The 18454-nt window shown below is 46.7% G+C and overlaps 1 protein-coding gene across 1 annotated transcript in view; it reads left to right on the top strand.

Moving 5' to 3' along the window:
* Positions 1-18454, top strand: part of OBSCN (obscurin, cytoskeletal calmodulin and titin-interacting RhoGEF) — a 291841-nt gene that overhangs the window by 22819 nt on the left and 250568 nt on the right. The window contains exons 5-9 of the mRNA XM_078851342.1: positions 2970-3272; positions 4092-4358; positions 6039-6314; positions 12333-12605; positions 17862-18137. Coding sequence (XP_078707468.1) covers positions 2970-3272; positions 4092-4358; positions 6039-6314; positions 12333-12605; positions 17862-18137 — 1395 coding nt within the window. The remainder of the gene's footprint in view (positions 1-2969; positions 3273-4091; positions 4359-6038; positions 6315-12332; positions 12606-17861; positions 18138-18454) is intronic.

Genomic DNA, 18454 nt, shown 5'->3' with positions numbered 1-18454 from the left:
GATTATGAAACTTGCCCAAAGGTACTCAGTAAATCAGTGACAGATATGGGAATCAAATATATCAAATGATGCCGACCTCTGCTCTTACCACTAGGATATGCTGCCTCTCAGAAGGTATTTAGCCTCTAAAGTAGTGAACAATTTTGATCAGACTTTGGCCTTCTCCAGAGACTTCAGGGCTTACCCAAGGAAGTTTTAAACATAAGTCTCGGATAGCCTACTATACACAAATAGTTGCAGAAGTAGAAAGCTATAGATGGGATTCCATAGATGCCCTGACAGAGCATCAGAACAAAAACTCAGGCTCCTGCAAAGCTGTATTCATTTGGGGGGTACTGATTTCATTTAATTATTTTAGTTCTTCAAGATTATTCCACACACAAGGCTCTGGCTGTCCATACATTACTAAACAAATATATGGCTTAGAAATCGCAGTGGATGGTACGAACAGCAAGTAACTGACTCTTGGGTGCTCATGTTACAAAGGGCCATGTGGATGGGGATGCCATGATGTGCTGAGGTTGGTATATCATTGGCTGTCAGAGACAGGACAGAGGAAAGACTCTGAAATGGTGTTCACTTCAGAGCTAGGCAAAGCATGTGTGACCAGTGATAGATCAGCACAAACAGTGTGACCCCAAAGACGGCATTATTCATTCATTTTCTCTGTCCCAGTCTTCTCTATCCCGTCTCTCCAGCATTAATGTCTGAGCTTGGCTGAATTACAGATCCTCGGCTGGCATAAATCGGTACTGAGGTCAATGGAGTGATGCCAGTTTACATCAGTTGAAAATCTGGGCCAAATTTTAGTTTCATTATTGGATCAGGTTCTAGGTAAGTAATGTTGCTCTGTGCAAGGGAGTGATCAGGCCCTCATCACAGGTTGCTCTAGATGGCATAGATCTATATTATGCACAGGATGCATGTGGCGGGGCGGCGACTCCTGCTGGTCGCCCAGGGAATTAGCGTTCCAGCCTCCGGAGCGCCCTCTGCAGGCCGGTGTCCCACTTGCCATTGGGCCCTGAGTCTCTCCCGGACCTCGGTGCCCCTTTTCGTGCCGGGGTGCTGCCACCTGCAGTACCCCGCACAGATCTAGGTCTCCCCTCCCTGGGGAACCCCCAACCCTCTACCTCCACCTCACCTCAATCTATGGCCACTGCCAGTCATCACCTAGCCCTGTTCCCTGGGGCCGACTGCAGTGTAAACGCCGCTCATCACTGGTAAGAGGGGTTTGGACCTGCTGCCTCTGCCTACCCTGTGGGCTGCCCCCTGCAACCCCAGTACCTATTTGGCCTTCCACTAGGCCTGCAGCCTGCGGGGTTTCCAGGCCAGAGCTCCCCCAGCTCCTTTGGCCTTCCCCCAGCCCTGCTCCACCTCAGGTACTCTCTCAGCTTCCCAGCAGCCAGGCCCCTCTCCCTCCACAGCTAGAGGGAGAGTTCTTCTGCTCCTGGCTTTGCTGGCTTTTAGAGGGCCCGCTGGGTCTGTCTGGGGCGTGGCCTCCCAATCAGCCCCGCTTTTCCACTGCCCCAGCCCTCTCCCAGGGCTGTTTTAAGCCCTTCCAGGCAGGAGCGGGTGATCACCCCGCTACAGTGCACTGCCGTCTGCTGGAGGTGCTGACACAGCAGTAACATCAGCAGCTCTCTGATCTTATCACAGATCACTTCCCCTCAGGTACGGCTTTTTGGTGGGGTAGCAGCACTGTATGTACAAAGGGCAAAATTCTGCTCTTCTTCCAGAGCAATTGTGGGGATGTCGCTGGTGTTACCCTGGGTTTACACCCGTGAAGCAGAGAGAGGAATTTTGGTCCGTTGCATTTTGAATTCCTTCATGGGGTCATTCTACTTATAGTACTGCGTAATACAGCAAATTGTCCATTACACTACACTGCCCAAAATCTTTACAGGAAGTTGGCTGTCTGCACTTGCCATGGAAAAATTAAGCATGATGAATCGTGAACAAACAACTTTATGTTAGGGAGCTCCCCAAGGCCAACTCCTATGTGTGTACAATGTACCAACCATCTCCTTTAGCGAAGGAATCTTTTGGAGTTCCCCAGCATTCTCAGCAGCCATCTGGTAGTACCGTGCGTACAGCCCACTGTTACTTTAAAGGGATTGCATAAATGCAGGGAGGGAAGTGCTGGAACAAGGGTTTGATTTAAGCAATGTTCACACCTTCTGAAGAATCCCAATTAAGATGCATCTCACCAGGGTAACAGTGTGTAGTGATGCTAAACGGGTGATCCATTATTCTAGCTGAGCGTTAATGAAATAAAATAAGTTAAACCGGCTCCATCTAAGCTTCTTACATGGTCAGTATTGGTATGTGTGTAGGAGTCAATGGTAATTTGTGTACATGTGTGAAAGGTCAATGGTAGTTTGTGCGTGTACTTGGGGAATGGAATTAGTGGTGTGTGTTGGGTCTATAATATTTTGTGTGTGTGAGACAGAAAAGGGGTACAGTCAGTGGACACCAGTGATACTGTGTGTGCGTGTGTGTAGGGTCCATGATAGGGCAGTATGTGGGAAAGCAGATGGTGAAAGATGTGTGTAATTATAGGGATTATTGGTATTGGGTGTGTGGGTCTAATGGTAGTGTGTGTTAGAGGTGTCAGTACTTCGGGGGTACTGAGTGCTGTTTTGTGTATGCTGTGTGTGTGGATGGTCAGTAGTGTTGTGTGGGGCCAGTGATCTCCGTGATTGTCTAGGGCGACACTAGCATTGTGTGTGTACATGGATTGTGTGTCCATGGACGGTACTGTTTGAGGATGTGTTTTTCTTCAAACCCCCTTGCTTATCCATCTTGGATTAAGACTGTCTGAAACATTCCTTGTATTGACGTCAGCAGAGGAGTAAGAACGCTAATCCGATTCCTGATAGCCCTCGTGCACAGGTGCCGGCGTGTCTGTCATGCGCTGTGGTGTGTTCATTCTGTGATATGGTTTTGTCTGTGTTTTTATCGCACTTCAGCTCCAAGAAAACCCCCATCCCATCCCCCATCCGACCCCGTGGTGAAAAATAAAACAGAAACCTCAGTGACGCTTGCCTGGTCCCCTCCCAAAATGGAGCAATTCATTCTCCTCGATGGCTACCTGGTGGAACGTAAGAAGCTGACCGGCTTTAGCTGGATGAGATGCCACCAATCTCACATCCCCATCCCAGAGTTCACAGTGAGCGATCTGGCAGAAGAGGCAGACTATCAGTTCCGCGTGTCTGCAGTCAACAGCTATGGGCAGAGCTCTTACCTAGAGTTCCCAGGGACCCTGCACCTCGGTGAGCCACGCAAACAAAGGGATTCAGGCCACTCAGTTGACTAACAATAGGGCCGTGATCTTGCAAGTCCTTGCCGTGTGCACAGCAAAGCAAGGCAAGGTGGCCGCGCTCCAGGATGCGTGCGAGCAGGGCTATGCATTGAGCTCCTGCAAGGTTAAGTGCTAGGCGCAGAGAGCTCTGCACTGAATCTCAGGCCCTTGCTCTCTAGAATGCAGAGCTGTAGCTGAAGAGACATGATCTTAAAGGCACTCGTGAGCAGGTCCGTGAGCCAGCGAGCTATGTGTTCCTGTCTTGGACCTCAGCCACGCTGCTAGATGGGGTTTATGTGATGATTGTGCAGTCACACTCATGCAGACAGGATCAGGTTCCCTGGTGTACCCTGCTCCACTCTGTCACTTTTTAACCTTCCAATTCTATGGAGAAATGTAGGGACTGGGTTTTATTTCTGGGCTGCTGGGTTCTCTGCTGTTTGTCGGTGATCTGTTGTATTGAGTATTTATTTGAAGTGACAAGGTGGATCTGATAGGCACCTCGTGCTATTATTTTATGAATCTAGGGCTATGTAAGTAAAATATGCCCAGCATTCTACCCTTGCAGGAACAAGCCCTATCTCTGTACCCTAACAGCACCGACCTGCTGCTGTAGAAATCAAATCCTGCAGCCCTTCCACATGCAAAATGCCCATTGCCTTCAATGGGTGCGGAATTTTGGTCTGTTACTTTCAGTTTCCTTTTTCTCCCCCGAAAAGTTCTGATCATAGGAGGCAACTCTTCACAGTGTCCCCTAGCTTCAGATTTATGGCTTGCTCTTCTCTGACAGAACCAGCATTGGCTGTGAAAACGCCCCTGACTGATGTTGAAGCTACTGCAGGAGGTGATGCTACCTTTATTGTTGACCTCACGACTGCTTGTTCTGGCACCTGGTACCTTAATGGCAAAGCCACACAGAGCGGTGAGACCTACATCATTCGGAGAACCAAAACCACCCACATCCTCACCATAAGAAACGTCACCAAGAATGATGATGGAGCAGAGGTGAAATTTGTTGCCAAGAACATTGAAACCAGTACGAAGATGAAAGTAAAAGGTAGTTACTTGGATCTCATTCATTTCTTCCTTCAGTCAAGGGGGAGGCAGGCTGGTCTTGTGGTTAGAAAGGGGCTTGAGTGTTGGAGCTCCTGGGCTCTATTGCGAGCTCCATTACTGATTTGATGTGCGACCTTAGACAAGTAACCTAAGCTTTCAGAGCCAGATTCTGATACCTGAGTAGTACCTCACTGACTCCAGCGGCATGACTTGAGGACTAAGGGAATATTCAGTGTTTCTAAGAGCATCAGAATGTGACCTTGAGTTGCCTAAGACTCCCTCTCTGTGAAATGAGGATCATAACACTTACCTGTTTCACAAGGCAAAGCTTAATGGACATTGGTAAAGGGCTTGTTGACCCTTGGATGAGAAATCCCTGTGGAAGAATGTTTAAAGTATTCCTGATTAGAAGGGAGCGCACAGCTGATTGCGTGCCTCATACAATGCAAATATTGATGGTGAAATTCACTGCAGTGCAGAAGTAACTTCCTAAACATTTCTTAACCCCCCACTTAAGCCTTTCCATGGGGGTGTAAATGGGGTTTAAATGTTTGTACAGCCTTGCCAAAGGGCAGTTTCACCCCAAGGATATTTGTTGTGTGCGATTGTTCTGACAAATGACAAAAATGTTTTAAAAATAACAATAATAATAAAAAGACATGTTGGAACTTTAATGTTAGGTGGAGTGTAGGGGTCTGGAGAGTCTGGGTTTTCCAGGTGCAAGGGCAGAGTTAAACGTAATGGCTTGTTAAGTTAAAACCTGAACTCATTCATTGAGCCACCCAAGCAGAATGGTGGCTTAGCAAGGGGAGGGTGTGGCATGTGGTGGGACCCTTGGTTTGAGGATGGTGTTCCTGCCCTTAAGGCAAACAAAATTTGGCAAGTTCTGATTTTAGCTCTGCTGCAGAATATAGGCTTGCCGGATGCTAAGACCGGGCGGCAGGCAGTAAGTGAGGTGACTTCATTTCCGGCGCTTGCACCTTAGAGGGAAAGATGGACATGGGGGAACAGAGGTCAAAAAGTGGGAAAATATTTACCTGGGGGGAAAATGATACTCTTCTGATACATTCTGATTCTTATTGAACTCTGCTGGATTTCTTCTCTTGTCTTGGGTATGAACAGGGCTGAGCCAACCATGAGTTTCTTCTGTGACTGGTTTAATATCCCTGCCTACAGGGAGAGGCACTGGCTGCTTTAGTGTCTAAAGTGAATTCAAGTTGCCTGTGGAAGACTTCCATTGGGGAAAAAGGTTTAAAACCACGGCTTCAGTGCTCAGAGATGTGTGTAATTGATGATGAGATTTTGGAGATAGCATCATATATGGTGCTCTACAAGGCATAAAAATTAGGGTACAGATTCTTATCTCATTGACACCAGTATAAATCCAGACCAAGTCCACTGAAGTAAATGGAGTTGCTCCGTATTTACACTGGAGTGAGACCAAGATCTGGACGCAGGTTCCTTCTGAGGAGAGCTTGCAACCTAACGCAGACATATATGTGGGACAGTATGATATAATAGCAAGCCTTTCTTTCTTTCTTTCTTTCTTTCTTTCTTTCTTTCTTTCTTTCTTTCTTTCTTTCTTTCTTTCTTTCTCTCTTTCTCTCTTTCTCTCTTTCTCTCTTTCTCTCTTTCTCTCTTTCTCCCTCCCTCCCTCCCTCCCTCCCTCCCTCCCTCCCAGCTGCTGCAGTAAGAATCACCAACAAGAGTGGAGACACAGAAAAGGTGTCTGTTCGGCTGTGTGAGGAGGCACAGCTTTGGGCAGAGCTGTCAGATTTGGAAGCTTCCGTGAAGTGGATGAAGAATGGGAAGGAAATCCAGGCCAGTCCAAAATACGAATTGAAAACAGCAGAGAAGAAACGCATCCTGAAAATTCACAACGTCACAGCAGAGGATGCTGGCGTTTATGAATGTGTCTGTGAAGGGGATGAAATAGTCTATCAACTCTCAGTGAAAGGTGCGTGACTTTGGCTGGGCAGTTCCTGGTGAATGGCCTGCCCCCAGCCAGTGTGGTCTTTATGTGACAGAAAGGGAGCTCACGGAAGTTAGTGACACCCACCGCTCCAATAGGAAGCAGAAGTACCTCCCTAGAGAGAGGTGGTGTGTGTGAGGTGAGGAGTATTTGGAAGCTGACACCAGACCCTGAGCTCTGTCAGTCGTAGAGGCTCTGCCATATCATCCATCCTGCTTCGTGTCCCGGAAAGTGGATGAGAAAGTCAGCTGGAGCTTGGTGTAGTTGAGTGAGCCTGGGCTATAGGAAAGGGAAAGATGGTCTTGTGGTTAAGAAACCAGCCAGGTAGTTAGGAGACATAGGCTCTATTCCTGCCAGAGACAGATTCACTGTGTGACTTTGGTCACATCACTTAGGGTATGTCTACACTGCCATAAATCACCCACAGCTGGCCTGTGTCAGCTGACTTGGGCTCCCAGGGCTTGGAGTGTAGATGCTTGGGCTGGAACCCAGGCTCTGAAAACCGGTGAGGGAGGGAGGGTCCCAGAGGCTGGGCTCCGGATCGAGCTTGAATGTCTACACTGCAATTTTATAGCCCACCAGCCTGAGCCCTGCAAGCCCGACTCAGCTGACATGGGCCAGCCATGGGTGTTTTACTGCAGTGTAGACATACCCTTAGGGACTGATCCAAATTTAGTTAAATTGTCGGGCTCAACGGGTAGTGATCAATGGCTCCATGTCTAGTTGGCAGCCAGTGTCAAGTGGAGTGCCCCAGGGGTCGGTCCTGGGGCCGGTTTTGTTCAATATCTTCATAAATGATCTGGAGGATGGTGTGGATTGCACTCTCAGCAAATTTGCGGATGATACTAAACTGGGAGGAGTGGTAGATACGCTGGAGGGCAGGGATAGGATACAGAGGGACCTAGACAAATTGGAGGATTGGGCCAAAAGAAATCTGATGAGGTTCAATAAGGATAAGTGCAGGGTCCTGCACTTAGGACGGAAGAACCCAATGCACAGCTATAGACTAGGGACCGAATGGCTAGGCAGAAGTTCTGTGGAAAAGGACCTAGGGGTGACAGTGGACGAGAAGCTGGATATGAGCCAGCAGTGTACCCTTGTTGCCAAGAAGGCCAATGGCATTTTGGGATGTATAAGTAGGGGCATAGCGAGCAGATCGAGGGACGTGATCGTCCCCCTCTATTCGACATTGGTGAGGCCTCATCTGGAGTACTGTGTCCAGTTTTGGGCCCCACACTACAAGAAGGATGTGGATAAATTGGAGAGAGTCCAGCGAAGGGCAACAAAAATGATTAGGGGTCTGGAACACATGACTTATGAGGAGAGGCTGAGGGAACTGGGATTGTTTAGTCTGCAGAAGAGAAGAATGAGGGGGGATTTGATAGCTGCTTTCAACTACCTGAGAGGTAGTTCCAGAGAGGATGGTTCTAGACTATTCTCAGTGGTGGAAGAGGTCAGGACAAGGAGTAATGGTCTCAAGTTGCAGTGGGGGAGGTTTAGGTTGGATATTAGGAAAAACTTTTTCACTAGGAGGGTGGTGAAACACTGGAATGCTTTGCCTAGGGAGGTGGTGGAATCTCCTTCCTTAGATGTTTTTAAGGTCAGGCTTGACAAAGTCCTGGCTGGGATGATTTAATTGGGGATGGGTCCTGCTTTTGAGCAGGGGGTTGGACTAGATGACCTCCTGAGGTCCCTTCCAACCCTGATATTCTATGATTCTATGATTCTATGAAAGTGAATGGAGTCAGGCCCTCTGGGACCCAGTGTTTGCTCTGAGTACATGGAGGTTAAGAAGAGGTGTGGGGAGCTGTAAGGCTTGATCCTTTAGTGTTTGTAAAGCACTCAGATGGAAGGCACAATAGAAAGGCAAAGTCTCATAACTGTTTATTATTTGGTGTTTGCCAAGCTTTGTACAGGTAAGAAAAGTTCAGCTTGTCTTCACGTGCTCGTATTGTCCTTCAGCTCATGGTAATCCCCTGCTGCACTCCTTCCTATGGTTTGCTTCCTGTTCATTTAACAGGCATGTTGGCTACATGTTTGCTTTAACATTCAGCCCCTACCATGTAGCCTTTGACCCGCTGCATAACATTAATGGATATAGGCCTAGTGTTTACAAACCTTCAGCCTCCTCAGGGAAACTTAAGGCTCAGTCAGCCTGTCAATGGGAGAGTTTCCATTGACTTCTATGAGAGCTGGAGCTGGCTTGAAAGGGTCAAATTATCCCCTGATTGCACTGGCTGGATTTTCATCCAGTTGTCTAATAAGGCGGGCAGTATAAAAGCTGGTACTTTCTACTCCGCGCTGGTGAGGCCTCAGAGGGAGTACTGGACTGTGTTCCCATTTAGGCACCACAGTTTAAGGAAGATGTGAACAAATTGGAAGGAGGCCAGAGGAAAGAAACTCTAGTAAGAAGTTTGGAAAGCCTGGCCTACAAGGAAAGGTTGAAAGGACTGGGTATGTTTAGTTTAGAGAAGAGAAGGCTGAGGGGGATCATGACAACAGTGGTCCAATATGTGAAAGGTTGCTGTAAAGCAGACAATGTTCAATTGTCCTCCATGTCCCTCCACGGTAGAACAAGAAGTAATTATCTTAGTTTGCAGCCAGGGAGATTCAGTTTAGATCTACGGAAAAACTCTCTATTGACAATGATAGTTCAGCACTGGAACAGGTTACCAAGCGAGGCTCTTGAATCCTCATCACTAGAAATTTTTTGGAACAGGTTAGACAAACACCTGTCAGGGATGGTCTAGGTTTACTTGATCCTGCCAAAGGGCAGGGAGCTGGACTAGATGACCTCTCGAGATTCCGTCCAGCCCTACGCTTCTATGATTCTATATTGTAGCCTGTTGTCAGACCAAAACCAGGAGTTATATTACTCAAAGTTCATGTGGCAGGATTAGGGCATTTGGCATCTGATCCTCATCCCGCAGACCTTACCTGGCCAAAACTCCTGTTGACTCCAGTGTGGGTTTTGCCTAAGAAAGGACAGCAAGACTGTGCCCTCAGTGCATTTGCCTCAGACCTGGCCTTCCTCCTTTTCTCTGAGAATGGTTGTGTGAGGAGCTGACTGGAGGAGCAGAAGAAGGATAAGTTAGCTGTGTTTGTGGCGGGAGGTCAGAGGGGGAGCTGACTGGAGGAGCAGAAGAAGGATAAGTTAGCTGTGTTTGTGGCGGGAGGTCAGAGGGGGAGCTGACTGGAGGAGCAGAAGAAGGATAAGTTAGCTGTGTTTGTGGCGGGAGGTCAGAGGGGGAGCTGACTGGAGGAGCAGAAGAAGGATAAGTTAGCTGTGTTTGTGGCGGGAGGTCAGAGGGGGAGCTGACTGGAGGAGCAGAAGAAGGATAAGTTAGCTGTGTTTGTGGCGGGAGGTCAGAGGGTTAAGAGAGGGGGAAGAGTCTTGACTGTTTTGATGGTGTATGAGGAGCAGTTTACACAGCTATTATTGGTAGTGCAATCCTTTCTCTTTCATCATCCCATGCTGAGGTCCAAATTCAGCTCTCAGGTTTTCACACCAGGCTCTGATTTCAGTGAATATAAGTCTGTACATATCCCATAGAACAATTTGGTCTCTGACCCTGAGAATATGCAGAGCAGTGATCTGTGCAGGGTCCTATATTAAGCACAGTAACACAGATAGGGACCTAGCCAGCTTTCTCCCAACCTATGATTGGCTCCTCCTAACTGTGTGTATCTATGATCCCCCCCCCCACCCCCCAACCTTGTCAGCATTTTCTGGCCTGTGACTTCCTTCAGGCTGTGATTCCCTGCCCTTCCACCACCCACCTCTACCTGCCTGTGAGATTGCAGTCTCTGTTAACTCTCATATGCCCGTGGGAGGAAGCAACATACGTAACTGACACATGAATGCTCGCTTGCTAGATTCTTCAGAGAGCAAACACAAAACAGGCATGAACACACATAAAAAGAATTCATTCAAAAATTCAGCTATTTGTGGAGAGCTTTTTGCTGTCTACACCTGGCTGCAGAATGATTTAATTCTCATTCTCTTGCTGTCCCTGCCTCTCTCTCGGTATATTTTTTTCACTCTGTCAGATCTGCCCACAGCTTTGTATTGGATTAGCTGGAAGACATTCACAAATGTTTTCACCTAAATGTAGCTCTCAAACGAGGGGTCTGGGTTAATGTTTTTCTGGTGCTGCATTGAGGGAGTTGCATTTGAAACTCCTGCTGTACTCACACTTTGGCTGCAAATGTATCCTCTTTGGCATCTTTTAGGTTGCTGTAGTTATTCTTTTTTTACCCAGAGCAGTCTTTACACCAGAAGCTAGTGACTGAATGGAGTCCTGTAAGAAAAACCAGAACAGCTAAAATACCCCCCACCTTTCTCAGCCATTCTCTCATTTGTCTGTTTAATCACTGGGTGTAGTCTTAATTCTAGATTGTGAGAGCTTTGGGACAGCGATTGTCTTTGTTTTACTTGTTTGTGCAGTTCCTTAGTATGATTGGCCCTGATCCCTGTTAGGGATTCTTAAATGCTACTGCAGTATAAATCATCATGAATCAAATTTTCATCATTGTTTAATCAAGTTTTTAAAGATTGTTTCTATCGGGAATCCCTCCTTACTACTGGGCTGCCCAGATCTCAAAGCATCAATTCCGCTCCTGAGCTAAAGGAGAACTTCCATTAGTTATAACTGACAGCAACACTAATGTTCTCTTCCAAGCCTGGGGAGAGACTGGAAGGTGCCCTGTCAGCTTCTGTGGCTTCCAGACTGTGACTGAAAGGGTCTGTAGCTATTTTCAGTAGGGATGATTAGTAACTTGGATAGTAGAGGTTGTGCTTCTGTCCAGTGGTGATGTGAAAGAAGTTCTGCACGCTCATCTCTGTTAGAAAGAACAAAGGGTTTTTTTTGTTTTTGTTTTTTAAAGGTTGTCAGTATCGTAAAAAGAGGGTTGAATTTATTTACAGTGTATCAAGCACTTCAGTGCCCAGCAATTCGATGTTGCTTTCCCTGCACATAAGAGCACAACAACTGTATAAAAGTAGTTCAGATATTTTTTCTTTAAATTAAGGGTAAAAACATATATATGTATACTTCTGTCAGAGTAGCTTTGATCATACTGGACCAACAAGCAGATTTAGATTTAAACTTTTGCTGTACTTTTTTAAAATGACATGGCAGAATTTTAGGACATTAATTCCCTTACTTGGAATAAATAGTATTATGTCTTTAGGCACATATTTTGAGTTAATAATTATTGCTGCCATTGTGTATTTGGATCTACACCTTGAATGGGGTGAGGTTATACTCGTGAATTGATTATTCCACTACAAATTAGTATATCACTGAGTTACTTTAATTCTTTTGTGTTCTAGTTAGTTTCCTGTAAGGGATGTCTCTTCATTTTTAGAGGGCGTTGGTAATTCTGTAGATTTATAGTACAGTGCAACTCAAATTATCCAGATTACATTTAAATATCTTGTAAGGTACAATTATTTGCTATCTAGATAAATACAGTGAGTTAATAAGCCTCAATGTTTCCCTTAATATTTGTTCATTCTCTCTTCCTCTCTTTCTTCCATTCTTTCCTTCCTGCCTTATTAAGATTATTTTGCAGGTTAGCATCTTGGATGATAACTGAAAATCACCCACTGTTGAAACATGAAATTCTTATTCATAGTCCCAAATGTAGAGTACATTCTAAGGCAGCCTTTACTTACACAAACTGTCCTCATTTACCTGAGTAGTCCCATTGACTTAGCAGAGCTGCTTGCACAAATAAAGCATATGACAAAGGCTTCCTGGATTAGATCCTAAAATAACAATTTGAGGTAATTAGCCAAAACAGGAATCCAGGAGCAACCTACTAGATCCTAAGTGCGGTGGGGGGATGGCCAGGATGACCTCTCAAGGTCCGTTCCAGCCCTTGCTTTTCTATAATTTTGTGATTTCTAATTAAAGCATATGTAGCTGGCTGTATGGATAGATGAACTGACAATATGGACCCAGTTCCTTACTAGTGCCATTTGCCATTCTGTTTCAGCACTCGTGCACTTCACAAACAAAGAGAAAGCTGGTGGTGTTGTCATCGCCATCTCCGGAAAACAGGCCGAATTTGTTTCTGAGACCTCTGAAGCCAATGTCATGGTGCAGTGGTACAAAGACGGCAAAGAAATCAGACGCACAAAGAAATTCACCCTGGAGGATAACGGAAAGCTGCACAAACTCATCGCCTCAGCTGTAACGAAAGAAGATGAGGGAACGTACATGTGCAAAGTTGGAGAGGACACTCTAGTTTTCAATTTAAAGGTCTCCGGTGAGTTCATGAGGCACGTGTGAGCAGGGCTTATGTTGGGTCCTGAAGTCCTGGCTCGTGTAGGAATATTATCGCTTAGATTGTGAGCTCTTTGAGACAGAGGCTGCCATCTTTATGTGTGTAGAGCATGTAGCACAGTGAGGCCTCGATCTCTAGGCACATCTGCAATACGCGTCAACAACAATAATAGTAATATTCAGGTCACTAGTGGAATGACTAGAGATGGGCCCAAGCCAAAACCACAGCTCTAAACACCCCAAACTTTGGACAGGTTTGCATCTGGATCTGGGTCTGAATCCTGTAGTTTGGTCCCTTCTAGAGCACATTGCCTCAACAATTTACGCTCCCTTTGAGCTCTCTCCTGTGAGAGGGGGTTTGAAAGTCTTGGGCTACCTTCTGAGAAAGCCTTGGTGTCCAGTTAAACTCAAGTTCTGTGCTCCTGTGGAACGTTTGCGGTCTCTGAGTGTGAGTCATTACTTCTGGGATAGGTCAAGCTACCTAAGGGAGAGTGCATGACCCTCAGGCCGAATGAGGGGGAGTCCTAGAACTGATGTATTCCAGTCCAGAGCTGGACAGGGGATGGCTCACTTGATGATGACCTGTTTTCTTCATTCCCTCTGGGGCACCTGGCACTGGCCACTGTTGGAAGACAAGATACTGGGCTAGCTGGACCTTTGGTCGGACCCAGTATGTCCGTTCTTACTTTCAGAGCTAATGGTATTGAGGAGACATGCTTTGTGAAATCCAGGCGACTCCACACACAGGGATTGGTGGGAAGTTTTTCTGGATTTGGTTCACTGGATTTTGCTTTGAGCTTCATCCTCAAATGATTCCAAAATCTCAAACCTTGAAACTACCAAGTTTCATTTGGTCATGGTCAAAACTACTGAATTTCACATTGTTTCCATCAGAAGTTGTAGCCTGGCTCAGGCAAACTCTACCCACGATTATCAAAAGATTTGGAAACCTCAGTGATCTTTTTGGCAAATGGTCTGAGTTTCAGGCGGCTAAGAAAACCCTAAACCAGACAGGTTTCACGTTTCATAATAAAAAATTGTCCAGAGTGCTAATCAGAAGCACGGCTAGGCAAGGGACCAGAACTAAGACTGGGAAATAAGGTACCTTTGTGGTAGTGAATGTTCCCCATAAACCTTTAATGCCAGGACTCCAATGAAACTATTATTCCATAGTCAAATAGTTCTTGTTAAAATAGATTACTCCTAATGGTAGATAAGTTTTAACAGAAATGTTTGTTCCTTGGTGCTGTAGAAATGGTTGGCATGGGTGTATCATCTTAGTTGTCCTTGGGATACTTGGCGACCTAAAGCAACAGGTGCTGCAGAATAGTATGTAATGTTAAACTAAGGTTACTTATCACTGACAGCCATCAACTTACTCTGCAGCAGGCTAGCTTGATTGAGTGCATGGTATGAAATACATGTTACACTCACTGTTGCTTGTTAGCATGAGCAATAGGATGTGTCATACATGTTTGTTCCTAGATTAATCTATAAGGTGCTTATCTCCATGCAGCTCAGTGCTACTTATGTCATCTTCACTTTAATGTTAACCCCTGGGGGAAAAAACCCAAAAACTACAGCCCTCATTGTAGTAACCCCCAACCTGGATCATTAGTCCGGTTTGAACCATAACCTTCAGTGCCAGGGTACAGGCCTCTACTATTTGAGATAAAGGAAAACGCCATTAAATGCACACTGAAAGATTTTATTATTTCCATGGACAGGCTTCTTGTTTTCTCAAGACTAAACATGTCCAATTTTTTAATCTCTCCTTACAGGTCAGGTTTTCTTAACCTTTTATCATGTCTATTGCTCTTTTCTGAACTCTCTCCAGTTTGTCCACATCTTTCCTAAGGTCTGGTGCACAGAATTGGACATAGTACTCCAGCTGAGGCCTCACCAGTGCCAAGTAGAAGGTCCCTTCCAATTACCCCCCATGTCTTACATATGACACTCCTATCAACTTCTGCCCTCAGCTACACTCATATGCAACTCCCTTAGTGACAACCATGTTGTCTTTACATTCTGTAACCATACTCATCCTTCCTGCATTAGGCTGAAATACATAGCACCAGATTCTGCACATGGTTAGTGTATACACAGCTCCCATGGAAGTCGGGGAATCCATGTTTAGTAACTCCCTGGAGTGGTCATCAGAAGGGTTTGAACTTGGGACCATTAGCACAGACCTCTAACACTTGAGCTAAAGGAGAAATTCCACTAGTGGGTAGCTGTAGTTGGCTGTTATCATCTGTGAACCTGCTACTAGAGGGGAATGAAACACAAGCAAGTTACAAATGTAAATTCTTCCATAGATGGAACCCCGGGCCCTGGAGGTCACTAAGATTGAAATCATGCCAGGGTGTAACTGGATTGTTCTTATGTTGCTCTAGGTTAATGGAGGGGCACAAACTACTTTTCCTTCTTCTTTTTTAGATGAAGTTGTTAAGTTTGTCAACAAGCCTAAAGCAATGCCAGAAATTTCAGTCAGTCCTTCTGAGGGTCTAGAGCTGGCGTGTGAGGTGTCGGTGGCCAGTGGAGCTGTTGTGTGGAAGAAGGATCAAACTGAGGTTAAGCAGGACCAGAGAATGACCGTCACCTCTCAGGGAACAGACCGAAAACTCATCATCAAGAATGTAACACAGCACGACCAAGGGAGCTACACCTGTGAATCTAAGGATGACAAAATAACATTCCAAGTCAAAGTCAAAGGTGAGCGGATGCATGAAATCTCAGGAGCAATAAAATACTTAATCCTGGATTGTGTCTTGCATCTAAGGTTCATCCCCAAACACTTTTTGGTGTAAATAACTCTGCCACAGGGCTTGATTTTCAGCTAAGCCTGAAACCTGCCTCTACTTTTGAAAGTGCAATTGTGTGTCCACAAATAATTGCACGTGCAACATGTTGTGGCTGCAGAAGGTAGCTCTTAGATATCTAGCAACCTGCCTGCACCATTACATCTGTAAAATTAGAGGCCATCACACCTGCAACATCAGGTCCACAGAATTAAAACACAGAATGATAGCAGAGAGTCAGGAGTGGGTGAGAGAGAGAAACAGAGATGTAGATAAAAGCAATGAGGGACGTTTGCAGCAGAGCTCTGGAACCAGATGGGAATCAGTGAGGTGGAGTGACACAGAAAGGCTCTTCCAAATGGCAAGAGGAGCTGGTTTTTGCAGCATTGATGAACTGGTTGTGTGTAGTGACAAGAGGAATTTGATGCTAGGCATGGAGTGGAAAACACTTATAGCAAAGAGAGAAAGAGTCTGTGAGGTGGGCTGGGTCTGGTGCATAGGTTTGCGAAAAGCAGTTTTGAACAGGATCTTGAAGCTGACGGGGCTTTGTCTGGGGTTGAGTGCTAAGAAGTACAGTAGAGCCTCAGAGTTGCGAACACCTCGGGAATGGAGGTTGTTCGTAACTTTGAAATGTTCGTAACTCTCAACAAAACATTTGGGTTTCAAAAGTTTGCAACTGAACATTGACTTAATACAGCTTTGAAACTTTACTATGCAGAGAAAAATGCTGCTTTTAACCATCTTAATTTAAAAGAAACAAGCACAGAAAAGTTTCTTTACCTTGTCAAATTTTTTTTAACTTTCTCTTTATTCTTAGTAGCTTGTATTTAACACAGTACTATACTGTTTGCTTTTGAGTGTGTTTGTGTCTCTGATGCTGCCTGATTGTGTGCTTCTCGTCCCAAATGAGGGGTGTGTTTGGCTGCTCAGTTCATAACTCTGATGTTCATAATTCTGAGGTTCTAGCATTTGTGTTTATTGTGGGCCTCATCTTGCTTTGCTGTCCTTTGAAATCCTCCATTGGTTCCAAACAGTCTCTTGCTCACTGTTCCAGTTTTGACAACTAGGAGGCAGGAGGGCACCTGCTACAAAGCTATCCGCAAGCTAATCAGGACTAAGACAGGGCAGTGTTTGGATGGGAAGCCACCAAGGAACATGTAGGTGCTGGAAGAAGTCAGTGGAATTACTCTAGATCGGGGTGGGCAAACTTTTGGCCTGAGGGCCACATCTGGGTATGGAAATTGTATGGCGGGCCATGAATGCTCATGAAATTGGGTGTTGGGGTGCGGGAAGCGGTGAGGGCTCCGGCTGGGGCTGCAGGCTCTGGGGTGAGACCAGATATGAGGAGTTCAGGGTGTGGGAGGGGGCTCCTGGCTGGGACAGAGGGTTGGGGTGTGGGGGTAGGGGGTCAGGGCTCCGGCTGAGGGTGCAGGCTCTGGGGTGGGGCTGGGGATGAGGGGTTGGGGGTGCAGGAGGGTGTTCTGGGCTGGGACTGAGGGGTTTGGAGGGGGGGGAGAGGGATCAGCGCTGGGACAGGGGGTTGGGGCACTGGAGGGGGTCAGAGATGCAGACTCCGGGCGGCGCTTACCTCAAGCAGCTCTCAGAAGCAGTGGCATGTCCCCCCTCTGGCTCCTATGTGGAGGCACGGCCAGGCAGCTCTGTGCGCTGCCCTGTCTGCAGGCACCATCCCTGCAGCTCTCATTGGCCGGGGTTCCCGGCCAATGGGAGCTGTGGGGGTGGGGGCAGCATGCGGAGCCCCTTGGCTGCCCCTACGTGTAGGAGCCAGAGGGAGGACCTGCTATTCCTTCTGGGAGCTGCACAGAGCGGGGCAAGCCCCGGACCCCACTCTCCAGCTGGAGAGCCAGAGCGGGGCAAGCCCTGGACCCCGCTCTCCATCGGGAGCTTGAGGGCCAGATTAAAATGTCTGGAGGACTGGATGTGGCCCCCGGGCCATAGTTTGCCCACTGCTGCTCCAGATTTATACCCGGGTAACTGACAGCAAAGCCTAGCTGTTAATGTCTGTGAAAGTGTGTGATCCTTGGACTAAAGTGCAGTGTGGTGGTGATCAGTCAGGGTCATCACGTGATCTCTCTTTATGGACATTTGGTGCACCAGCCTACAGCAGCTTTAGAGGATAGGTTTTGTTTTTGATGGTCTTGGGGTGAAGACATTGGGTTGGGAATCAGTAGACCTTGGTTCCATTCCTAGCTCTGCAGGAGACTTCCCATGTGACTTTGAGATATTCCTCTCTCGATGTCTCACTTCCCCATCCGTAAAATGGGAACAAAGATACCTCCTTATCTCAGACGGCTGTTGTGAGGGTGCAGTCATTAACATTCCTGAGGTGCTAAAATATTACAGTGATATGGGGAACGTCACCTAAGCCCCTTGATAGGAGACTGCAAAAGGACGTACGTCACTGTGTTTCCATCTTGCAGAGATGGAAGAGGTGTTTTCAAACAAGCAGAAGGTGCAGAAGGAGGTGAAGGCCGCCCTGACAGAGAGCGCCACCCTTAGCTGTGAGGTGACTCAGGCCAAGACTGAAGTGAGGTGGTACAAGGACGGGAAACTGATCACCTCCAGCAAGAAATTCAAGGTGGAGTCTGAGGGCAAATCCCGGCGTCTGGTCGTGGAGCAGGTGGAGAAGAAGGATGCTGGAGAGTACACCTGTGAGGCCGCAGGCCAGAAACTGACTTTCAAAGTTATCATCACAGGTGAGGGAGATGCTCTGATTTGTATTTCATTGACTTCTCTTTCTGGGTCTTTTCTCATGTTCTCTGCTGACATGATAAAACGGATTATTTCATCTCCTTCTGTTGTTGCTTTGAGCTGTACTGCCATGGAGGCTGGGGAGGGCTGGACCAGATTTGAGGCTAGTCTGGAGACACAAGGTCTCTGCAGGTCTCCTGAGGTTCAGATTCTGGGGCTGGAACATGTATAAAATGTCATCAGGAAAAGCAGTTTAAGCACGTCCAATGCAATCACGCAATAATCTACCCTGTCCTCCCCACTGCTGCTCAGCCTGAAAATC

This window comes from Lepidochelys kempii, chromosome 2 (genome assembly GCF_965140285.1).
Source record: "Lepidochelys kempii isolate rLepKem1 chromosome 2, rLepKem1.hap1, whole genome shotgun sequence".
In the NCBI taxonomy this organism is placed as follows: Eukaryota; Metazoa; Chordata; order Testudines; family Cheloniidae; genus Lepidochelys; species Lepidochelys kempii.
Note: the sequence above shows the minus strand (reverse complement) of the source record. Positions and strands in the feature narration are given on the sequence as shown.